The sequence below is a fragment of the Salmo salar genome, chromosome 02, assembly GCF_965601325.2.
Source record: "Salmo salar chromosome 02, fSalSal1, whole genome shotgun sequence".
In the NCBI taxonomy this organism is placed as follows: Eukaryota; Metazoa; Chordata; class Actinopteri; order Salmoniformes; family Salmonidae; genus Salmo; species Salmo salar.
In genome coordinates this window covers 16,330,861-16,356,827 of record NC_138292.1, presented here as the reverse complement: position 1 = coordinate 16,356,827, position 25,967 = coordinate 16,330,861, and the positions used below count along the sequence as shown (strand labels likewise).

The window sequence follows — 25,967 nt, the reverse complement described above, 5'->3', positions numbered from 1 at the left end:
GATCCGGAAGTTTACCCCAAGTGAAAACAGAAAAACATGGCGGGGGACACTTTAACGGAGCTACTTTTTCTGGATACATTCAAACATCAGAGTGCAGAGGTAGCTAAATTTGTTAATACCACTTGCTATTTTATCCCAGGAGTGTACTTTGCTGAGATTCCAGTTAGCTAGCTAACTACGGCTAGGCTAATGCTAACACAGTGGCCACCATACATAATAACTAAATCGTCCTTCCAAACTAAGTGTGATGCATTGTTTATTAGCAAGGTATTACGTTTTTAAGTAGGTTACGGGTTCTTATATTCAGTGGTCTCTTCTACAGTTGGAGCGGGGATAGGGATACGCGAAACTAGCTAGCCATAACGGACAACGGGACAGTCGGTAACGGTGTGTGCGCAGATTGTGTACCCGCTTGCTACTCACACAGCTAACGTGTACGTTTACTTGCTAGTTAGCGACTCGCAATGTTTACGTTACACAGACAGTTTTCAGACTGTTCATCTTTACAGATACAGCCTACAATTACTGTCTGCAGATGAATACACGAAATTCCCAGTTGTCCCTTTTGTTTTTGTATGGCACAAAAAGTGCTGACTGTTTTTGTTGTGCGCATGGTCTAAATAAAAATCTAATCACATTTTATTTTTCACATACGCCGATTACAACGGATGTGGTAGGCCTTACAGTGAAATTATTCAAATGTGTTCTGTCTAGCTGACCAATGTGGATGTGGTGCGGTTCCCGTGTGGGGTCCTGATCACAGAGGTGCGTGTCATTCCCCCTGGAATTAAAGCACACACCAGCCTGCCAGACAACCGGGCATTCGGGTAAGAAACCATCATTCAAGGTGTATAAGGGAGAGCTAAACAAATATATACAACTAGCTATGTGCATGTGACATCTGAGACTGGGATGTTTATGAGGGGAACTTCAGGGGCCTCAATCTATCATGCATAGGCACAAATATGTGTGTAAACCATGAGTGGGATCATTTCCACGCAAAGTGTGCGATTTATCAACATGAACATTTGCCATGACCGTGCTCACACAGTGCCAAGTGGTGGAATAATGCCTTGATCACACCTACAGCCTCATTGTGCAAAATGGAACGCAGCGTCATCTGGATATGTGTGCAACTAAATTCAACATTCACCTTCTGCTACCATTAATGTCAAACTGTCAACCATACAATTTCATGCATAAATTCAATAAATCCAATGTATGCACCACATAGAACACACTGTAGCGCAATTCTGCAAGGCAAACGCAGCATTCCGTTGGAAATGAATGTACTTCTAGTGTACCGAAACACAATGACGCTGTCGGTGTGATCGAGGCGTAAGGGAACTGTCAAGCGTAGAATGGGGGGAAATATATGTTGAAAATGTCTGAAATTGTGATGGAGTAATAATTCAATCATTTTTCAATGTCATTGTATTTCCATTGTGAATTCATGCAACATATCTTGACAGGCATATCATTTGACCACCAGTGCATTTGTAACTATAAGAATTTACATAAAGTACAGTCATTTGTAAAAAAAAAAATATTTAACTAGGCAAGTCAGTTAAGACAAATTATTATTTACAATGACGGCCTACCCCAGCCAAACCCAGACGATGCTGGGCCAATTGTGCACCACCCTATGGGATGCCCAATCACGGCAGGATGTGATACAGCCTGGATTCGAACCAGGGACTGTAGTGATGCCTCTTGCACTGATATGCAGTGCCTTAGACCGCTGCGCCACTCGGGATGCCAAAATTAGAGGCACGTGTGAAAGTGAAACCATTGTTGAAATATGATAAAAGACTTGAGATAATGGGAAATGAAATGAGAGGTTGATCAAATTTTTCACATTTAACAGATGTTACTGCAGGTGTAGTGAAATGCTTGTGTTCGTTGCTCCAACAGTGCAGTAGTATCTGTGCAGTAGTATGATCTTGCTCAGAAAGTACCGATTGGTTTTGGGAAATTATATCTGATGAGCCAATCTTTTAGGATTTTTGTGAGGACTTAAGACTTACTTTAAAAAGGCAACCGCATGCCATTCCGGTGCACATCCAAGTGCTGTCCACCCTCAGGTTTTTGGCATCAGGAGCTTGCCGATCGGCATCTCACAGCATCGATGAGACAGTGTTTTGGATGCAATCAAATTGTAACGTACAATTTCCTTACACCGTCACCCAACAGGCTGAAGTCAAGAGGGGTTTCTTTGCCATCAATGGGTTCCCAAATACGAATGGAGCAATAGACGGCACCCACATAGCCATAAAAGCACCATCCCAAAACGAGTTGAACTATGTGAACAGAAAAGGCTTCCCCTTAATGTGCAGGTGATCATTTATGTGATGGACAGAAGACACTGCTGAATGTGGTGGCCAATGAAGGCCTATACGCCTACAGGAAGGAGCTGTTGAGGATGGATGGCTTATTCCTGACTGTAGTCTACTCATTTGAATTAGATTTGCCATTGCTAAAGCAACTCATTGTCTTAATGGTTTTACTGGTCAAGCCACAACTGAGAGACAAATAAAACATTTTGGTTGTACTCAGTCTCTGATACCAGCACCTCCTATTTTCTTAGCTTTCTTTGGTTGCAACATTGTATGTCCTGGTATGGTGTGGTATATTCCCCACGGGCTTTAAAGGGATGATTTTGACCATGTATGATTAATTGGGGGCGTTTCAAAATGCAAATAGCCAAGGTCGTGCACGAGCACTGAGGCTGAGAACATTTGGTATTTATCAACGATAATCTCCTACCGGTGTACGCATGAAGCTCGTAGGATTGTTAGAAAAAGTGTGATTTATCAATGTGTACCAACATTCTAAATTCCGTTCGTACGAAGTATTTTATAGAAGTTTCTACGCAATATTGATAAATGAGGCCCCAGAGCTGTAATGTTCAGTTTGGCCTCATTCTCACCGGGGTAGTTGGGTGATTTGTGAGGTAATCGTAACCGGACAGATGGGATCTCTCATGTGGCTGAAAGGGGGGCTGAGTGGTGATGTCATATCCTGTTCCTGTCTGTGTTTCCAGGGAGACATCGCCTCATTCCTTCCAGCTGGAGCTTTTCTTCAACAACCTCACTAAACCCAGCAGCGCCTGCTTCCACAGACTGGGAAGGTCAGTAACACTTTGTACATTCTATTTGAATTGAATGTATTTGTGTAAAATACATATACAACAGAAATGTACAATGTGGACCCAGAGGATAGCACTTAAAAGTATTAATTAAAGCACTTGTTTCCAAAGAGTGGTTCTCGAATATACCTCTACTACTCTCTGTCTGTATCCTTCTTTCTCTACCTCTCTCTCTGTCTGTATCCCTCTCTCTCTACTTCTGTCTCTCTCTGTCTGTATCCCTCTCTCTACCTCTGTCTCTCTCTGTCTGTATCCCTCTCTCTACCTCTCTCTCTCTGTCTGTATCCCTCTCTCTCTACTTCTGTCTCTCTCTGTCTGTATCCCTCTCTCTACCTCTCTCTCTCTGTCTGTATCTCTCTCTACTTCTGTCTCTCTCTGTCTGTATCCCTCTCTCTCTACCTCTTCCTCTGTCTCTCTGTCACTCCTGCCCTCCCAGTATCTGTCTATTTCTCTCTCCCGCCCCTCCCTTTTTTTCACTTCCCAGAATGTGTCTATAAAAGTATTTGAGAGCTCAAGTCTCACCTGTAGAACCTGTCAGGGCAGAGACCGATCTGTGACGACTGTCTTAGTCCTTGTTCACTCTGAGACGGGTCGCCAGAAACTTAGCCCTGTTGCTGCACCTGCTGAATCACACACAACAGACTGTAGAACCCAGAATGCCACATCGAGCATTCCAACAGAGAACACAGGCACAACCTAATGTTAGACAAGCGCTCACAGGCCGTTGTTGTTCACCTGAGAGAGAACTTGCAGTACATCAGCCCCTCTACTGTAGCCTGCTCCACTACTAATGGAAATGTAATAATTCTGTCTCTCTTTCTCTCGCTGGCTCGTCCTTACAGTTTTGAATATGACGAAAACAAGTCCATCGTTTTCAGGCCCAATGGAAAGGTAAAGACTCCTCCCCCCTCTCTCTGTAGAAGGTCACTGTTCTCTCTACAGGTGAACGGTGTTGTGTGTGTCGCTGTGTGTTTGTAATGGTGTGTGTGTGTGTTGTGTAGGTGAACACAGATGGTCTGGTGCTGCGTGGATGGTACACCAGTCTGACGGTGGCGGTGTACGGTACAGCAGAAAGGTCACATGGTCACGACCGGGACTCTCCCCCACCTCCCCCTCCCCCACCCCCCCAACAACAGACTGGCCTCAAGAGGATCATCAAACAAGGTGGGTAAAGACTCATACTAGGGTTGCCAGGATACCACTATCACAATACTATCATATTTTCCATGGCAAAAAGGAAAACACAAGGTGGACTAAACTATGTGTGTCTCAGAGTGGGATAAGGAGGAGCAGCATAATGGCAGTCCTCCCAGACCAGCACCCAGAGGCCCCCGCACCCCTCCTGGACCGCCCCCACCAGATGATGATGATGAGGAGCCGGTCCCAGTGACCGGTAACACACACACACACACTTCTCTGCGTCTCTATGTTCATCTCACAGGGACAGATTTCATACTGTATATTCAACTAGCTAACCTTGCCAAAAGAAACGTTTCCATGTATTTGTGCCAGCTTGTATCCGTGTATACCTGATGCCATCTTTGGTTGCCGTGATAACCGACTGTGGTGTCCATGGTGACTGTCTCAGTTGGAGTGGCCAAGGCGGAGCCGACTGAAAGAGGGGAGGACTACCTGGAGCCCGTCTCACCTGAGCGCAGCTCACTGCCTGCCGACGAACCCTACTCAGACGCCGAGCCTGAGGAAGAGGGGGAGGAGGAAGAGGAGGAAGAGCCGGAAGAAGAGGACGATGCACGGACGGAGTGTAGCGCCCCTGAGGATGAGGAGGAGGAAGAGGAGGAGGATGAGGGTGAGGAGGAGGAAGAGATGGAGGAAGGTAGGGGGGCTCAGACAGTGTGTGTGTGCTCTGGCATGCTGCTCAGACCCCTCAACCCTACACCCTGCTCAGACCCCTCAACCCTAACCCTACACCCTGCTCAGACCCCTCAACCCTAACCCTACACCCTGCTCAGACACCTCAACCCTAACCCTACACCCTGCTCAGACCCCTCAACCCTAACCCTACACCCTGCTCAGACACCCTCAACCCGCTAGACCCTACACCCTGCTCAGACACCTCAACCCTAACCCTACACCCTGCTCAGACCCCTCAACCCTAACCCTACACCCTGCTCAGACACCTCAACCCTACACCCTGCTCAGACCCCTCAACCCTAACCCTACACCCTGCTCAGACCCCTACACCCTGCTCAGACCCCTACACCCTGCTCAGACCCCTACACCCTGCTCAGACCCCTCAACCCTACACCCTGCTCAGACCCCTCAACCCTACACCCTGCTCAGACCCCTCAACCCTACACCCTGCTCAGACCCCTCAACCCTACACCCTGTTCAGACCCCTCAACCCTACACCCTGCTCAGACCCCTCAACCCTACACCCTGCTCAGACCCCCTAACCCTACACCCTGCTCAGACCCCTCAACCCTAACCCTACACCCTGCTCAGACCCCTCAACCCTACACCCTGTTCAGACCCCTCAACCCTACACCCTGCTCAGACCCCTCAACCCTACACCCTGTTCAGACCCCTCAACCCTACACCCTGTTCAGACCCCTCAACCCTACACCCTGCTCAGACCCCTCAACCCTACACCCTGCTCAGACCCCTCAACCCTACACCCTGTTCAGACCCCTCAACCCTACACCCTGCTCAGACCCCTCAACCCTACACCCTGCTCAGACCCCCTAACCCTACACCCTGCTCAGACCCCTCAACCCTAACCCTACACCCTGCTCAGACCCCTCAACCCTACACCCTGTTCAGACCCCTCAACCCTACACCCTGCTCAGACCCCTCAACCCTACACCCTGTTCAGACCCCTCAACCCTACACCCTGCTCAGACCCCTCAACCCTACACCCTGCTCAGACCCCTCAACCCTACACCCTGCTCAGACCCCTCAACCCTACACCCTGTTCAGACCCCTCAACCCTAACCCTACACCCTGCTCAGACCCCTCAACCCTACACCCTGCTCAGACCCCTCAACCCTACACCCTGTTCAGACCCCTCAACCCTACACCCTGTTCAGACCCCTCAACCCTACACCCTGCTCAGACCCCTCAACCCTACACCCTGCTCAGACCCCTCAACCCTACACCCTGCTCAGACCCCTCAACCCTACACCCTGCTCAGACCCCTCAACCCTACACCCTGTTCAGACCCCTCAACCCTACACCCTGCTCAGATCCCTCAACCCTAACCCTACACCCTGCTCAGACCCCTCAACCCTACACCCTGCTCAGACCCCTCAACCCTACACCCTGTTCAGACCCCTCAACCCTAACCCTGCTCAGACCCCTCAACCCTAACCCTGTTCAGACCCCTCAACCCTACACCCTGCTCAGACCCCTCAACCCTACACCCTGCTCAGACCCCTCAACCCTACACCCTGCTCAGACCCCTCAACCCTAGACCCTGCTCAGACCCCTCAACCCTACACCCTGCTCAGACCCCTCAACCCTAACCCTACACCCTGCTCAGACCCCTCAACCCTAACCCTACACCCTGCTCAGACCCCTCAACCCTACACCCTGCTCAGACCCCTCAACCCTACACCCTGCTCAGACCCCTCAACCCTACACCCTGCTCAGACCACTCAACCCTACACCCTGCTCAGACCCCTCAACCCCTACACCCTGTTCAGACCCCTCAACCCTACACCCTGTTCAGACCCCTCAACCCTAACCCTACACCCTGTTCAGACCCCTCAACCCTACACCCTGTTCAGACCCCTCAACCCTAACCCTACACCCTGTTCAGACCCCTCAACCCTACACCCTGTTCAGACCCCTCAACCCTAACCCTACACCCTGTTCAGACCCCTCAACCCTACACCCTGCTCAGACCCCTCAACCCTACACCCTGTTCAGACCCCTCAACCCTAACCCTGCTCAGACCCCTCAACCCCAACCCTGCTCAGTGCCATTCCAACCAGCCTAACCAGTTGTAATCATAAGGCTTAGAGCCATGGCTGTTGCTGCTGTAGTATCAGATCCCCTTGCATGACAAACTAACTGTGCCTGTGTGCTGTGATTCTCTCTCATTCTTAACTCTTGGTTGAGTGAACTGTCATTTCATCATGTTCTTCATGTTTTAGCACTTATGTGAGTGTTGTGAGGTCTTTTCTTTTCTGTGTTTGTTTTTGTTGTTTTACAATATTTCTCCTTCACTCACCCTCCCTCCCTCCTCCTCCAGGTGATGATGGTTATGAGCAGATCAGTAGTGATGAGGATGACTTGGACAATGGGAGTTTTAAGCTGCCCAGTTTTGACATTGACTACACCCCTGAAGACCTGGCCTCTGTGCCCCCAGTCCAGTACGACCCCTACGAAAGAGAGCTACGCCCACTGCTCTACTTCACCCCTCCCTACAAGACCCGCTTCGACTCCCAGCTGGAGAGGGCTAGGGGGGCTGTGTGTGTTGGTCCACAGGGGCCTGGAGGTGGAGAAGGGGCAGAGGCTGAGGTTGTTGCCCAGATGAGAGAGCTCCTGGCTGGGATAGGAGAGGACCGTGACTCCCGCTGGGTCACGGCCCTAGAGCAGGCATCAGGGCTGCTCGCTAGAGGGCTGGGCTTTCTGATTGGACAGGGGGAATGGGAGGAGCCTATTGGAGCTCTGGTCCAATGGGCTCTCCAGGGTCTTAGTATGGAGATAGCTCTGACCCAACCCATTGCTCTAAACCTCAGGCAGCTGAAAGCTGGAGCTAAGCTGGCTTCCTGCTTGGCCGAGTGCCCACAGGGCCTCACTGCGCTGCTGCACGAGGGAGCCCTGGAGCTCCTACTAGAGCTGCTCCAGGTGGACCATGTGTCGTCCACGCTGAAGCTGTGTATCCTGAGGGCTCTGGATGCTCTGACCAGTGCCCCTGCTGGTGTGGAGGCCTTCCTACAGGAGGGGGAGATGGAGAGGAGTGGATACCAGGTGAGAGGGGCCATAGACATACGGTACACATGAAGACCTTATAATAGAGAGGCTGCGTGTGTTTCTAACTGAGGTTGTGTGTGTGTGTGTGTGTGTGTGTGTGTGTGTGTGTGTGTCCGTCCCCGCAGCGGTTGGTGCAGCTGTTCCTGGGGGAGGAAACCGTGCGGGTGGTAACCGCGGGCAACGCCATTCTGCAGAAAGGCCACGCCTATGAGGTTATGACTGACCTGCAGAGGACAGCGGCAGCCTGGAGCGAGCCTCTGCAGGTAAGCACACACTGACTGGAGATCTGCGTTTTAAGAACAGTCATTTGGGTCTGATAAAGTTTCCCATTTCATAACCAGTTCCCAGTTCAGTGTGGAACTATGGGGTTTCTATGACTGAGGCTCTACTGTCCATATAATTACTACAGTATATCAGTATATAAGAATGATCAGTGTTATATTTCAGGATGAGGGGGAGGAGCCTGACATAGCCATGGAGGAGGAGACATCATTAGGCCCCTCCCCTGTCAGCGAGGCTGAGCTGGATAGGTTGGCTGGGGTTCTAGAAGAGTTACATCACCTTCTAGAGACCGCCCCCCACACCATGGTCCAGCCCCCTGGAAAGGCCTTCCCTACAACCGCACGTATTACTGGTCCACAGGAGAGAGACGACCCCTACCCTACACTGTACAGGTAGGTACAACACACACTCACACTCACACACACACACTCACACACTCACACACACACTCACTCACACTCACACACTCACTCACTCACACTCACACACTCACACTCACACACACACACACACTCACACACACACACACACACTCTCTCTCTCTCTCTCTCTCTCTCTCACTCTCTCACTCACTCACTCACTCACTCACTCACTCACTCACACACACACACACACTCTCTCTCACTCTCACTCTCTCTCTCTCACTCACTCACTCACTCACTCACTCACTCACTCACTCACTCACTCACTCACTCACTCACTCACTCACTCACTCACTCTCACACACACACAGAGAGACAGACAGACAGACATTTGTACTAATAACTCTCCCCCACACCCCACAGGTACATGCATGCATGTCACTTCCTGGAGAGCTCGGCGGTGGCGTTGTCAGCAGCAGTGGCGGCGGGGCATACAGGTGTCACTCACGCCGTCAGGGATGTCCTGCACTTTCTGTCTCTCACCCAATCAGGACTGCTTTTCATGCTGGCCCAGCCCACGCCTACCAACCTGCTGCTCCGCCTCCTAGCAACCGTCGCCGAGGTTGAGGGAGAGGAGCCTATGGTCACTGGGGGCGATGGCGGGTTCTCGGGCCCCGGATTGGGTGAAGAGGGTTTGGGGGTGTGGCTGATGCAGGCGCTGCATGCCCTCCAGAGCGTGTCTGAGCTGATGAGTCACGTGACTGCCGGCGGGGAGGGAGGGGTGGGGCTAGAGGAGGGGGACAGTGCGGAGGTACTGAGCATGCTCCATGCCCTCTACCTCATCACCTTCACACAGACTGGGAGGAGCGCTGTGGCCCACGTCTTCAGCCTGGAGAACAACCTCTCCTGTCTGGTTACGCTGCTGCAGCACCACAGCAAGGACGGACACGGGGAGGCCAAGGCCCGGAAGGCGGTGACCTATAACTATGCGTGTATGCTGGTGCTGATGGTGGTTCAGAACTCCAATGATCTCCGTACGATGGAACAACACGCTGCTCCTCTACTCATCCTGGCCAAGGCTGATGACACCAACGCTAAACTACAGGGTGCGTAGCTCCTGACCCCTGACTATAACAACGCCAGGTTGGTATCCAACCTTAACCCCTAACCTCTGACCTATAACGCCAAACCAACCTTATCAACAGTGGGTGAACTGGTGGTCCCTAAACCTTCATTTTAAAAATACTTCTACACCCAACTCTATCATTGTAATGACATAGCCCTACCCATCACCCCTTAGAAATGTGTTGAAGGCCTCCCGAGTGGCGCAGCGGTCTATGGCACTGCATCGACGGATTCCATCCCAGGTTGTGTCCCAGTCGACCATGACGGGGAGACCCATGAGGCGGCGCACAATTGGCCCAGCGTCGTCCGGGTTAGGGGAGGGTTTGGCCGGATGGGATTTCCTTGTCCTATCGCGCTCTAGCGACTCCTTGTGGCGGGCCGGGCGCCTGCAAGCTGACTTCGGTCGCCAGCTGGACGGTGTTTCCTCCAACATGTTGGTGCGGCTGGCTTCCGGGTTAAGCGAGCGGTGTTTCAAGAAACAGTGCGGCTTGGCGGGTCGTGTTTCGGAGGACACATGGCTCTCAACCTTCACCTCTCCCGAGTCCGCAGGGGAGTTGCAGCGATGGGACAAGACTGTTACTATCAATTGGATATTACGAAATTGGGGAGAAAAGTACCCCCCAAAAAAACGTGTTAAACTACTATTCAGAATTCCTTGCAAGGTGAACTGCAACACTAAGTGATCCTCTCAGTGTTGGTGTTGTGTTCCAGAGCTGAGTCAGTGGCTGGAACCTCTGGACAAGGTGAAGTTAGAGATGGGGAGCATCCCCAGCCTCATAGACTACATCAAACAGGTGAGCTGTTACACTACATGTCCCCACGGACTGATAACCTGTTGTTGCTGTTTGTTTAATCCTTCATAATGATGACTTGGCTGCAGGCCTTCAGCTCCCTACACACACACACACACACACACACACACACACACACACACACACACACACACACACACACACACACACACACACACACACACACACACACACACACACACACACACACCGACTTGCTTTGATATAACTAGCTGACTAAACTCCACTCCATGGTGAAGGAAGTTTCTGATGAAATCCACCAACGAGTGAAGCAGAGATCAGGCTTTGTGGAATTCAGCAATGACTACATCGATTCCCCCAAGGTCAATACTTAAAAAAAAAATATTTATTTTTTCAATAAAATAAAAAAAGGTTATGAAACGCTTAACTTGTACCTGTGTTTGTCTTCTGTAGTTGTGTTCCTTTCTTTGTTAGCTGAAATCCATACTTTTTCAATAAACGTTATTCAAAAACATCCACCGACTATTTCCTTGTTGAGATTCAATTGTCAAATGCTAATTTGCGCTGAGTTGCCATCTTAGAGCAACAGCAATGGGCAAACAGTCGGTGGTTTTATTTGATTAGCGTCCATACTTGAAAAAGTATGGATTTCAGTTAAGAAAGGCACGCAACTAAAGGACAAACATAGGTACAAGGTAAGCGTTTCATAACACATTTTATTCATATAGTCGGACCTGAATTCCACAAAGCATGGTCTCTGCACCAGTCCTTTGGTGGATTTCAGCAGAGACGTCCTTCACCATGGAGTTAGCTAGTTTGATTTAATTTTTAGGATCTTCTATGACGACAGCTAGTCTCACTGGGGTGCGACTGGGGTCCTACTGGGTTCCGACTGGGGTTTCGACTGGGGTCTTACTGGGGGTCCCACTGGGGTCTTACTGGGGGTTCGACTGAGGTACGACACATAACAAAAAAGACATTTGAGACAAAAGACTTGACAATTTAAAAGCATTAATGTGTGTGTGTGTGTGTGTGTGCGCCCATCGAGCGGTTACACATACATGTCAGTACATATACACAACAAGTAGGTCACATGGGGGAGAGGCCTTGTGCCATGAGGTGTTGCTTTATTTGTTTTTTAAACCAGCTTTGCGGTTCACTTGTGCTATATAAGATGGAAGGGAGTTCTATGCAGTCATGGCTCTGTATAATACTGGACACTTCCTTGAATTTGTTTTGGACCTGGGGACTGTGAAAAGACCCCTCGTGGCATGTCTGGTGGGGGGTGTATGTGTGTGTGTATGTGTCAGTGCTTTGTGTAAGTTCACTATGCAAACAATTTTGAATTTCCAACACATTGTTTCTTATGAAAACAAGTGGCAGTCAGTGTTTCCTCAACTCTTAGCCAAGAGAGACTTTCATGCATAGTGTTAATGTTAGACCTCTGATTACAATGAAGAGCAAGACGTGCTGCTCTGTTCTGGGCCAGATGCAGCTTAACTAGGTCTTTCTTTGCAGCACTTGACCATATGACTGGACAATAATCAAGATAAGATACAACTAGAGCCTGTGGAATGTGGTGTTAAAAAAGCATCTTTCTTTTGACCATGACAGTTTACAATCTTAAGGTAACACCAAGTAATTTAGTCTCCTCAACTTGTTCAACAGCCACACCATTCATTACCAGATTCAGCTGAGGTCTAGAACTTAGGGAATGACTTGTACCAAATACAATGCTCTTAGTTTTAGAGATGTTCAGGACCAGTTTATTACTGGCCACCCACTCCAAAACAGACTGTAACTCATTGTTAAGGGATTCAGTGACTTCATTAGCTGTGGTTGCTGATGCGTATACGGTTTAATCATCAGCGTACATGGACACACATGCTTTGTGTAATGCCAGTGGCTGGTCATTGGTAAAAAAAAGAAAACCAGTAGAGGGCTTAGAGAGCTGCCCTGCGGTACATGCATATATATGTGACTGTGGCTGACCCAGGTCTTGGAGGGAGAGCGTGCGTGCACGTCTTTGGAAAGTATTCAGACCCCTTGAATTTTTCCACATTTCTTTTACGTTACCTTCTTATTCATCCTGTTTCCATTGATCGTCCTTGATGTTTCTAAAACTTGATTGGAGTCCACCTGTGGTAAATTCTATTGATTTGGATATGATTTGTAAAGGCACACACCTGTCTATATAAGGTCCCACAGTTGACAGTGCATGTCAGAGCAAAAACCAAGCCATGAGGTCGAAGGAACTGTCTGTAGAGCTCCGAGACAAGATTGTGTTGAGACACAGATCTGGGGAAGGGTACCAAAACATTTCTGCAGCATTGCAGGTCCCCAAGAACACAGTGGCCTCCATCATTCTTAAATGGAAGAAGTTTGGAACCACCAAGACTCTTCCTAGAGCTGGCCTCCCGGCCAAACTGAGCAATCGGGGAAGAAGGGCGTTGGTCAGGGAGGTGACCAAGAACCCGATGGTCACTCTGATAGAGCTCCAGAGTTCCTCTGTGGTGATGGGAGAACCTTCCAGAAGAACAACCATCTCTGCAGCACTCCACCAATCAGTTCTTTCTGGTAGAATGGCCAGACGGAAGCCACTCCTCAGTAAAAGGCACATGACAGCCTGCTTGTAGTTTGCCAAAAGGCACCTAAAGACTCTCAGACCATGAGAAACAAGATTCTCTGCTCTAGATTGAACTCTGTGGCCTGAATGCCAAGCGTCAAGTCTGGAGGAAACCTGCCATCATCTCTACTGTGAAGCATGGTGGTGGCAGCATCATGCTGTCGGGATGTTTTTAGCAGCAGGGACTGGGAGACTAGTCAGGATCGAGGGAAAGATGAACAGAGCAAAGTACAGAGAGGTCCTTGATGAAAACCTGCTCCAGAGCTCTCAGGACCTGACTGTGGAGAAAGTTCACCTCCCAACAGGACAATGACCCTAAGCACACAGCCAGACGACGCAGGGACAAGTCTCTGAATGTCCTTGAGTGGCCCAGCCAGAGCTCGGAATTGAGCCCGATCGAACATCTCTGCAGAGACCTAAAAATAACTGTGCAGCGACGCTCCCCATTCAACCTGACAGAGCTTGAGAGGATCTGCAGAGAAGAATGGGAGAAACTCCCCAAATACAGGTGTGCCAAGCTTGTAGTGTCATACCCAAGAAGACTTGAGGCTGTAATCTCTGCAAAAGGTGCTTCCACAAAAGTATTGAAAAAAGGTTCTGAATACTTATGTAAATGTGATTTGTTTTCATTTTTTATTTTATTTTTTATACATTTGCAATGTTAAAAAAAAAAAGTAAACTGTTTTTGCTTCGTCATTATGGGGTATTGTGTGTAGATTGATGAGGGGGAAAAACAATTGAATCAATTTTAGAATAAGGCTGTAAAGTAACAAAATGTGTAAAAAGTCAAGGGGTCTGAATACTTTCCGAATGCACTGTGTGGCTGATGTAAATAAAATACTTAGTGTATGTACATGTGTATTATTGGTCATATTACTAACAGAAAACCCATTCTGTCCTGTCTGTCCCGTGTGTGTCCCTGTAGAACGTCCAGAACGTGTTGACTCTAGAGGGAAGTGGACTGATGTCTGCTCTGAGGGTCCTCTGCCAGATCGCCTGTCCCCCTCCCGCCGTAGAGGCTCAGCAGAGAGATCTGAAGTGGAGTCTAGCGGGGGTGCAGTTGTTTTCTGGGGAGGGCTTGGACACGTGTGTTTGTGTGCTCCAGAAGCTGTGTAGCGTGCTGCTGCCTGCCTGGCGTGTGCATGGACACATGGGACCCACCCCACAGCGCTGTATGATCCTTGGCGTGTGCGCTAACACGCTAAGGCTGCTGCGGACCATGCTGACAGAGCTGCTGCGCAGCGGGGCCTTCCAGTTCAGGGACACGCGTGTGGCGAGCACGTTGGTGACGCTACACATGGTGGTGTGTTCAGCCCCGTCCTCTGGACGTCTAGACTGGGAGGAGACCAAGGTTCAGGCCCTCATCGTAGATGTGCTGCTCACCTTCACACAGGGAGTCAGTGAACAGGTAGAGAGCTCTTTTCTGATTGACCTTTAACATAATGTTGTGTGTGTGTGTTGCGTGTAATAAATTGGGTATCATTTCCCCTGTAGATGACCCACACAGAGGAGACTCTGCTCAGTAACACATGGTCTCTGATGCTGAAGGAGGTGTTGGGCTCTCTACTGAAAGCACCAGAAGGACTCTTCTCTGGCCTCACCCTGCTGTCTGAACTGCTACCACTCCCCCTGCCCATGCAGAGCACGCAGGTACACACACACGCCTGCTGCTTCTCATGTTGCTACAGCCATCATCAGCAACAGTCTGGAGGTCGTCGGATTGACACTTAACAAACTAATCAATGCATGAGGATTGAAAGCAGTAGGACTTTCATGTTGGAAACATCCAAACCGAAGGGAAACAGATTTCTAGTTGTGTGTTGTGCCGGTCCCCCTCCAGGTAATCTCTGTCCAGGACGTGGCTGTAGCGTTGAACACCAGGAAGTTGTGGAGCATGCACCTGCGGGTGCAGTGGGGTGTGTTTGCAGATGCCCTCGGGTGTGTGTGTGGAACTAGCTGTCCTCCGCTGCTGGCCATGCTGCGACGTGTGTGTGTCCAGCTGGCTGACCTCTCCTCTCCCACCGCCACCCTCATCATGAAGACCCTGCTGGAGTTCCTGCTGGGGGAACTACAGCCGTAAGACAGTCGCAAACACACACCCTTATGCACCTCTTGTACTAAGATGGCAAGCCAAATAAATCCCTAATTGGCCTTGTATATTATTTCACGTCCAAATTAGAACCACCATGATACCTTCTCTGATGTTTTTGATTTCGGTATGTGTGGTTGTGTTTTTGATTTCGGTATGTGTGGTTGTGTTTTTGATTTCGGTATGTGTGGTTGTGTTTTTGATTTCGGTATGTGTGGTTGTGTTTTTGATTTCGGGTTGTGTGGTTGTGTTTTTGATTTCGGTATGTGTGGTTGCGTTTTTGATTTCGGTATGTGTGGTTGTGTTTTTGATTTCGGGTTGTGTGGTTGTGTTTTTGATTTCGGGTTGTGTGGTTGTGTTTTTAATTTCGGTATGTGTGGTTGCGTTTTTAATTTCAGTATGTGTGGTTGTGTTTTTGATTTCGGTATGTGTGGTTGCGTTTTTGATTTCGGTATGTGTGGTTGTGTTTTTGATTTCGGTATATGTGGTTGTGTTTTTGATTTCGGTATGTGTGGTTGTGTTTTTGATTTCGGGTTGTGTGGTTGCGTTTTTGATTTCGGGTTGTGTGGTTGTGTTTTTGATTTCGGGTTGTGTGGTTGCGTTTTTGATTTCGGGTTGTGTGGTTGCGTTTTTGATTTCGGTATGTGTGGTTGCGTTTTTGATTTCGGTATGTGTGGTTGTGTTTTTGATTTCGGTATGTGTGGTTGTGTTTTTGATTTCGGGTTGTGTGGTTGCGTTTTTGATTTCGGTATGTGTGGTTGCGTTTTTGATTTCGGTATGCGTGGTTGCGTTTTTGATTTCGGTATGCGTGGTTGTGTTTTTGATTTCGGTATGTGTGGTTGTGTTTTTGATTTCGGTATGTGTGGTTGCGTTTTTGATTTCGGTATGCGTGGTTGTGTTTTTGATTTCGGTATGTGTGGTTGTGTTTTTCAGTGTTGAGGGTAAGAGTCCGGGTTGGGGGCAGGTCCTGCGTCTCCTCTCTCTATTCGACACCCTGGTTTCCCAGAGAGCCTGTAAGATCGCAACGTTACACCTGCTCTCTGGCTCCGCCCCTGGAGACGAGCCATTGGCTGATGTCTTCCCCCTGCTACTGTCCCTATTGGTTCCCGCTGCTGACCACGCCCTGCCACAACAGCACTGTGCAGAGCTGGTGGGAACTGTCCTGCAGTCACTGTGTGACCAGGTAACACACGAAGCACCTGGTATTGTATGAAGCTAATGCACTTCATCCACTAGCTGATGTTTTTCCTCCAGCGGTAACAATGGAGAGGTATGGGCTGAATTGGTGCGTGTTATGTTCATAAACATGTAGGTCTTTGTGGATGCTCTTTAGTCTGAACTATGTGTCAGACTAGCAGGGGGTCGTATTAGGCTGAGCCAGGTAAGAGGGAGCGGTAGAGGGATAGAGAAAGGTGTTTAACCCCATCAGTCCCAAGACATTTATCTGACTTTTATTTATCTGCATGTCCAGCCGTTATATTTAGTCTCACAATGAAGTGTTTTACCATGTTCTTTTCAGGACAACCAGGGCTACAAGTACAACACCTAACTATTTGACATAAACAGGTGCATTCATGAGTTTTATTGACAGAGCAAAAACCCAATAGAAATGTACTTATAAGAATGCTCTAAGTACAGAAATGGTTTGCTCACTGGAAAATGAATATCTAACTAGTCAGTGACAACTGTCCAGAGTTTATAACAGCAACTATGTGAGCTTATCACAGTGTTATAGACACTATGTCCTGGGATTTACTATGGTCTTCTAGGTAGAAGAACCCCTTACAGTGTTATAGACACTATGTCCTGGGATTTACTATGGTCTTCTATGTAGAAGACCCCTTACAGTGTTATGTCCTGGGATTTACTATGGTCTTCTAGGTAGAAGAACCCTTACCGTGTTATAGACACTATGTCCTGGGATTTACTATGGTCTTCTCTGTAGAATAACCCCTTACAGTGTTATAGACACTATGTCCTGGGATTTACTATGGTCTTCTATGTAGAAGAACCCCTTACAGTGTTATAGACACTATGTCCTGGGATTTACTATGGTCTTCTAGGTAGAAGAACCCCTTACAGTGTTATGTCCTGGGATTTACTATGGTCTTCTATGTAGAATAACCCCTTACAGTGTTATAGACACTATGTCCTGGGATTTACTATGGTCTTCTCTGTAGAATAACCCCTTACAGTGTTATAGACACTATGTCCTGGGATTTACTATGGTCTTCTATGTAGAAGAACCCCTTACAGTGTTATAGACACTATGTCCTGGGATTTACTATGGTCTTCTATGTAGAATAACCCCTTACAGTGTTATAGACACTATGTCCTGGGATTTACTATGGTCTTCTCTGTAGAATAACCCCTTACAGTGTTATAGACACTATGTCCTGGGATTTACTATGGTCTTCTATGTAGAAGAACCCCTTACAGTGTTATAGACACTATGTCCTGGGATTTACTATGGTCTTCTATGTAGAAGACCCCCTTACAGTGTTATAGACACTATGTCCTGGGATTTACTATGGTCTTCTATGTAGAAGAACCCCTTACAGTGTTATAGACACTATGTCCTGGGATTTACTATGGTCTTCTAGGTAGAATAACCCCTTACAGTGTTATAGACACTATGTCCTGGGATTTACTATGGTCTTCTATGTAGAAGAACCCCTTACAGTGTTATAGACACTATGTCCTGGGATTTACTATGGTCTTCTCTGTAGAATAACCCCTTACAGTGTTATAGACACTATGTCCTGGGATTTACTATGGTCTTCTATGTAGAAGAACCCCTTACAGTGTTATAGACACTATGTCCTGGGATTTACTATGGTCTTCTAGGTAGAATAACCCCTTACAGTGTTATAGACACTATGTCCTGGGATTTACTATGGTCTTCTATGTAGAAGAACCCCTTACAGTGTTATAGACACTATGTCCTGGGATTTACTATGGTCTTCTCTGTAGAATAACCCCTTACAGTGTTATGTCCTGGGATTTACTATGGTCTTCTATGTAGAAGAACCCCTTACAGTGTTATAGACACTATGTCCTGGGATTTACTATGGTCTTCTAGGTAGAAGAACCCCTTACAGTGTTATAGACACTATGTCCTGGGATTTACTATGGTCTTCTATGTAGAAGCACCCCTTACAGTGTTATAGACACTATGTCCTGGGATTTACTATGGTCTTCTATGTAGAAGACCCCTTACAGTGTTATAGACACTATGTCCTGGGATTTACTATGGTCTTCTATGTAGAAGAACCCCTTACAGTGTTATAGACACTATGTCCTGGGATTTACTATGGTCTTCTATGTAGAATAACCCCTTACAGTGTTATAGACACTATGTCCTGGGATTTACTATGGTCTTCTCTGTAGAATAACCCCTTACAGTGTTATAGACACTATGTCCTGGGATTTACTATGGTCTTCTATGTAGAAGAACCCCTTACAGTGTTATAGACACTATGTCCTGGGATTTACTATGGTCTTCTATGTAGAAGACCCCCTTACAGTGTTATAGACACTATGTCCTGGGATTTACTATGGTCTTCTATGTAGAAGAACCCCTTACAGTGTTATAGACACTATGTCCTGGGATTTACTATGGTCTTCTAGGTAGAATAACCCCTTACAGTGTTATAGACACTATGTCCTGGGATTTACTATGGTCTTCTATGTAGAAGAACCCCTTACAGTGTTATAGACACTATGTCCTGGGATTTACTATGGTCTTCTCTGTAGAATAACCCCTTACAGTGTTATGTCCTGGGATTTACTATGGTCTTCTATGTAGAAGAACCCCTTACAGTGTTATAGACACTATGTCCTGGGATTTACTATGGTCTTCTCTGTAGAATAACCCCTTACAGTGTTATAGACACTATGTCCTGGGATTTACTATGGTCTTCTATGTAGAAGAACCCCTTACAGTGTTATAGACACTATGTCCTGGGATTTACTATGGTCTTCTAGGTAGAATAACCCCTTACAGTGTTATAGACACTATGTCCTGGGATTTACTATGGTCTTCTATGTAGAAGAACCCCTTACAGTGTTATAGACACTATGTCCTGGGATTTACTATGGTCTTCTCTGTAGAATAACCCCTTACAGTGTTATGTCCTGGGATTTACTATGGTCTTCTATGTAGAAGAACCCCTTACAGTGTTATAGACACTATGTCCTGGGATTTACTATGGTCTTCTAGGTAGAAGAACCCCTTACAGTGTTATAGACACTATGTCCTGGGATTTACTATGGTCTTCTATGTAGAAGAACCCCTTACAGTGTTATAGACACTATGTCCTGGGATTTACTATGGTCTTCTATGTAGAAGACCCCTTACAGTGTTATAGACACTATGTCCTGGGATTTACTATGGTCTTCTATGTAGAAGAACCCCTTACAGTGTTATAGACACTATGTCCTGGGATTTACTATGGTCTTCTATGTAGAAGACCCCTTACAGTGTTATAGACACTATGTCCTGGGATTTACTATGGTCTTCTAGGTAGAAGAACCCCTTACAGTGTTATAGACACTATGTCCTGGGATTTACTATGGTCTTCTAGGTAGAAGAACCCCTTACAGTGTTATAGACACTATGTCCTGGGATTTACTATGGTCTTCTATGTAGAAGAACCCCTTACAGTGTTATAGACACTATGTCCTGGGATTTACTATGGTCTTCTATGTAGAAGAACCCCTTACAGTGTTATAGACACTATGTCCTGGGATTTACTATGGTCTTCTCTGTAGAAGAACCCCTTACAGTGTTATAGACACTATGTCCTGGGATTTACTATGGTCTTCTATGTAGAAGAACCCCTTACAGTGTTATAGACACTATGTCCTGGGATTTACTATGGTCTTCTATGTAGAAGAACCCCTTACAGTGTTATAGACACTATGTCCTGGGATTTACTATGGTCTTCTATGTAGAAGACCCCTTACAGTGTTATAGACACTATGTCCTGGGATTTACTATGGTCTTCTCTGTAGAAGAACCCCTTACAGTGTTATAGACACTATGTCCTGGGATTTACTATGGTCTTCTATGTAGAAGACCCCTTACAGTGTTATAGACACTATGTCCTGGGATTTACTATGGTCTTCTATGTAGAAGAACCCCTTACAGTGTTATAGACACTATGTCCTGGGATTTACTATGGTCTTCTATGTAGAAGACCCCTTACAGTGTTATAGACACTATGTCCTGGGATTTACTATGGTCTTCTAGGTAGAAGAACCCCTTACAGTGTTATAGACACTATGTCCTGGGATTTACTATGGTCTTCTATGTAGAAGAACCCCTTACAGTGTTATAGACACTATGTCCTGGGATTTACTATGGTCTTCTATGTAGAATAACCCCTTACAGTGTTATAGACACTATGTCCTGGGATTTACTATGGTCTTCTCTGTAGAATAACCCCTTACAGTGTTATAGACACTATGTCCTGGGATTTACTATGGTCTTCTATGTAGAATAACCCCTTACAGTATTATAGACACTATGTCCTGGGATTTACTATGGTCTTCTATGTAGAAGAACCCCTTACAGTGTTATAGACACTATGTCCTGGGATTTACTATGGTCTTCTATGTAGAAGACCCCTTACAGTGTTATGTCCTGGGATTTACTATGGTCTTCTATGTAGAAGACCCCTTACAGTGTTATAGACACTATGTCCTGGGATTTACTATGGTCTTCTATGTAGAAGACCCCTTACAGTGTTATGTCCTGGGATTTACTATGGTCTTCTATGTAGAAGACCCCTTACAGTGTTATGTCCTGGGATTTACTATGGTCTTCTAGGTAGAAGAACCCCTTACAGTGTTATAGACACTATGTCCTGGGATTTACTATGGTCTTCTAGGTAGAAGAACCCCTTACAGTGTTATAGACACTATGTCCTGGGATTTACTATGGTCTTCTATGTAGAAGAACCCCTTACAGTGTTATAGACACTATGTCCTGGGATTTACTATGGTCTTCTATGTAGAAGAACCCCTTACAGTGTTATAGACACTATGTCCTGGGATTTACTATGGTCTTCTATGTAGAAGACCCCTTACAGTGTTATGTCCTGGGATTTACTATGGTCTTCTCTGTAGAAGACCCCTTACAGTGTTATGTCCTGGGATTTACTATGGTCTTCTATGTAGAAGAACCCCTTACAGTGTTATAGACACTATGTCCTGGGATTTACTATGGTCTTCTATGTAGAAGAACCCCTTACAGTGTTATAGACACTATGTCCTGGGATTTACTATGGTCTTCTATGTAGAAGAACCCCTTACAGTGTTATAGACACTATGTCCTGGGATTTACTATGGTCTTCTCTGTAGAAGAACCCCTTACAGTGTTATAGACACTATGTCCTGGGATTTACTATGGTCTTCTATGTAGAAGAACCCCTTACAGTGTTATAGACACTATGTCCTGGGATTTACTATGGTCTTCTATGTAGAATAACCCCTTACAGTGTTATGTCCTGGGATTTACTATGGTCTTCTCTGTAGAAGAACCCCTTACAGTGTTATAGACACTATGTCCTGGGATTTACTATGGTCTTCTCTGTAGAAGAACCCCTTACAGTGTTATGTCCTGGGATTTACTATGGTCTTCTATGTAGAAGAACCCCTTACAGTGTTATGTCCTGGGATTTACTATGGTCTTCTATGTAGAAGAACCCCTTACAGTGTTATGTCCTGGGATTTACTATGGTCTTCTAGGTAGAAGAACCCCTTACAGTGTTATAGACACTATGTCCTGGGATTTACTATGGTCTTCTATGTAGAATAACCCCTTACAGTGTTATAGACACTATGTCCTGGGATTTACTATGGTCTTCTCTGTAGAATAACCCCTTAGTGTTATGTCCTGGGATTTACTATGGTCTTCTATGTAGAAGACCCCCTTACAGTGTTATAGACACTATGTCCTGGGATTTACTATGGTCTTCTATGTAGAAGAACCCCTTACAGTGTTATAGACACTATGTCCTGGGATTTACTATGGTCTTCTAGGTAGAAGAACCCCTTACAGTGTTATAGACACTATGTCCTGGGATTTACTATGGTCTTCTAGGTAGAAGAACCCCTTACAGTGTTATAGACACTATGTCCTGGGATTTACTATGGTCTTCTATGTAGAATAACCCCTTAGTGTTATGTCCTGGGATTTACTATGGTCTTCTCTGTAGAAGAACCCCTTACAGTGTTATAGACACTATGTCCTGGGATTTACTATGGTCTTCTATGTAGAAGAACCCCTTACAGTGTTATAGACACTATGTCCTGGGATTTACTATGGTCTTCTATGTAGAAGAACCCCTTACAGTGTTATAGACACTATGTCCTGGGATTTACTATGGTCTTCTCTGTAGAATAACCCCTTACAGTGTTATGTCCTGGGATTTACTATGGTCTTCAATGTAGAATAACCCCTTAGTGTTATGTCCTGGGATTTACTATGGTCTTCTCTGTAGAAGAACCCCTTACAGTGTTATAGACACTATGTCCTGGGATTTACTATGGTCTTCTATGTAGAAGAACCCCTTACAGTGTTATAGACACTATGTCCTGGGATTTACTATGGTCTTCTATGTAGAAGAACCCCTTACAGTGTTATAGACACTATGTCCTGGGATTTACTATGGTCTTCTATGTAGAAGACCCCCTTACAGTGTTATAGACACTATGTCCTGGGATTTACTATGGTCTTCTATGTAGAAGAACCCCTTACAGTATTATAGACACTATGTCCTGGGATTTACTATGGTCTTCTATGTAGAATAACCCCTTAGTGTTATGTCCTGGGATTTACTATGGTCTTCTCTGTAGAAGAACCCCTTACAGTGTTATAGACACTATGTCCTGGGATTTACTATGGTCTTCTATGTAGAAGAACCCCTTACAGTGTTATAGACACTATGTCCTGGGATTTACTATGGTCTTCTCTGTAGAAGAACCCCTTACAGTGTTATAGACACTATGTCCTGGGATTTACTATGGTCTTCTATGTAGAAGAACCCCTTACAGTGTTATAGACACTATGTCCTGGGATTTACTATGGTCTTCTCTGTAGAATAACCCCTTACAGTGTTATGTCCTGGGATTTACTATGGTCTTCTATGTAGAATAACCCCTTAGTGTTATGTCCTGGGATTTACTATGGTCTTCTCTGTAGAATAACCCCTTACAGTGTTATAGACACTATGTCCTGGGATTTACTATGGTCTTCTATGTAGAAGAACCCCTTACAGTGTTATGTCCTGGGATTTACTATGGTCTTCTCTGTAGAATAACCCCTTACAGTGTTATGTCCTGGGATTTACTATGGTCTTCTCTGTAGAATAACCCCTTTCAGTGTTATAGACACTATGTCCTGGGATTTACTATGGTCTTCTATGTAGAAGAACCCCTTACAGTGTTATAGACACTATGTCCTGGGATTTACTATGGTCTTCTCTGTAGAATAACCCCTTACAGTGTTATGTCCTGGGATTTACTATGGTCTTCTCTGTAGAATAACCCCTTTCAGTGTTATAGACACTATGTCCTGGGATTTACTATGGTCTTCTATGTAGAAGAACCCCTTACAGTGTTATGTCCTGGGATTTACTATGGTCTTCTATGTAGAAGAGCCCTTACAGTGTTATAGACACTATGTCCTGGGATTTACTATGGTCTTCTCTGTAGAAGAACCCCTTACAGTGTTATAGACACTATGTCCTGGGATTTACTATGGTCTTCTATGTAGAATAACCCCTTACAGTGTTATGTCCTGGGATTTACTATGGTCTTCTATGTAGAAGAACCCCTTACAGTGTTATAGACACTATGTCCTGGGATTTACTATGGTCTTCTCTGTAGAATAACCCCTTACAGTGTTATAGACACTATGTCCTGGGATTTACTATGGTCTTCTATGTAGAAGAACCCCTTACAGTGTTATAGACACTATGTCCTGGGATTTACTATGGTCTTCTATGTAGAAGAACCCCTTACAGTGTTATGTCCTGGGATTTACTATGGTCTTCTCTGTAGAATAACCCCTTACAGTGTTATGTCCTGGGATTTACTATGGTCTTCTCTGTAGAATAACCCCTTTCAGTGTTATGTCCTGGGATTTACTATGGTCTTCTATGTAGAAGAACCCCTTACAGTGTTATGTCCTGGGATTTACTATGGTCTTCTCTGTAGAATAACCCCTTTCAGTGTTATAGACACTATGTCCTGGGATTTACTATGGTCTTCTCTGTAGAAGAACCCCTTCTAACGACTCTTGTGTAGTTTATGAGAATCATAGAGACGAAACATGTTACGTGAGAGTCAGCTTTTGCCAAGCATCTCAAATCATTCTGACTCTACAAATGCTTTTGTAAATGGTGGGACTCATTGGGTTAACTCTGCTGTGTGTGTGTGTGTGTGTGTGTGTGTGTGTGTGTGTGTGTGTGTGTGTGTGTGTGTGTGTGTGTGTGTGTGTGTGTGTGTGTGTGTGTGTGTGTGTGTGTGTGTGTGTGTGTGTGTGTGTGTGTTAGGACATCTCTCTGGTGGTGCCCCACCCAGCCGAGGGGTGTGTGTCAGAGGCCGAGCAACTGGCCAATGCCCTGCCAGGACGGGAAATGATCTCATCAGTGTGCGACTCTCTGCTGGAGGTTTTGGGGAACGGAGAGAGCAGTGCCGCTCTGCTCCTCACCTGTCTCAGAACACTCATGTTCCTCACAGAACATGACTATGGACTCTACCACCTCAAAGGGTACACACACACTCCTCACTGCCAGGAGTTTAGATCAATGCAAGTGTAGCATGTGTATATAGACAATAGTAGGGGTTAAAGCACTGAACCTTGTGGAACACCGAATTCAACTTTAGAGATGTGTGTTTTTAGGGCTCTGAAGAAGCACAGTGCCAGTGTGTGTGCTCTGTTGAAGAGACAGGTGTTCTCCTTCAGGAAAGACTCTGCTGAACTCCTCTCTGCTCTGCTGGACTTCCTACGACAGATCCTCAACACTGACCCTCTGGTAAAACCATATCAACATGATCAACCATTATTAACATGGTCAACCATTATCTGCCGATGTGAAGGCCGGTCCGCCCGTATATCATTAATCTGTCTCTGTCACTCTGTCTGTTCTCATACCCAGGGTTGAGGGGTTTTGGGAAGTGTGTGTGTGTAGAGACTATGGGTTTTGGGAAGTGTGTGTGTGTGTGTGTGTGTAGAGACTAGGGGTTTTGGGAAGTGTGTGTGTGTGTGTAGAGACTATGGGTTTTGGGAAGTGTGTGTGTGTGTGTGTGTAGAGACTAGGGGTTTTGGGAAGTGTGTAGAGACTAGGGGTTTTGGGAAGTGTGTAGAGACTAGGGGTTTTGGGAAGTGTGTGTGTGTGTGTAGAGACTAGGGGTTTTGGGAAGTGTGTGTGTGTGTGTGTGTAGAGACTAGGGGTTTTGGGAAGTGTGTGTGTGTGTGTGTAGAGACTAGGGGTTTTGGGAAGTGTGTGTGTGTGTGTAGAGACTAGGGGTTTTGGGAAGTGTGTGTGTGTGTGTAGAGACTAGGGGTTTGTGGGAAGTGTGTGTGTGTGTAGAGACTAGGGGTTTTGGGAAG

At 46.3% G+C, this 25,967-nt stretch overlaps 1 protein-coding gene across 1 annotated transcript; it reads left to right on the top strand.

Annotated features, from left to right (window-relative positions):
* On the top strand, nucleotides 1-25,518 carry LOC100380651 (protein virilizer homolog). The gene is made up of 18 exons (XM_082968601.1): nucleotides 1-99; nucleotides 715-827; nucleotides 3,044-3,130; nucleotides 3,991-4,039; nucleotides 4,150-4,312; nucleotides 4,422-4,541; nucleotides 4,737-4,982; nucleotides 7,362-8,083; nucleotides 8,212-8,349; nucleotides 8,534-8,760; nucleotides 9,154-9,836; nucleotides 10,567-10,649; nucleotides 14,180-14,662; nucleotides 14,749-14,904; nucleotides 15,095-15,330; nucleotides 16,277-16,526; nucleotides 24,907-25,124; nucleotides 25,257-25,518. Exons 1-18 carry the CDS (start codon nucleotides 37-39, stop codon nucleotides 25,516-25,518), a joined length of 4,299 nt encoding a protein of 1,432 aa, XP_082824727.1. The 5' UTR covers nucleotides 1-36.
* Nucleotides 25,519-25,967: the final 449 nt, after the last annotated feature.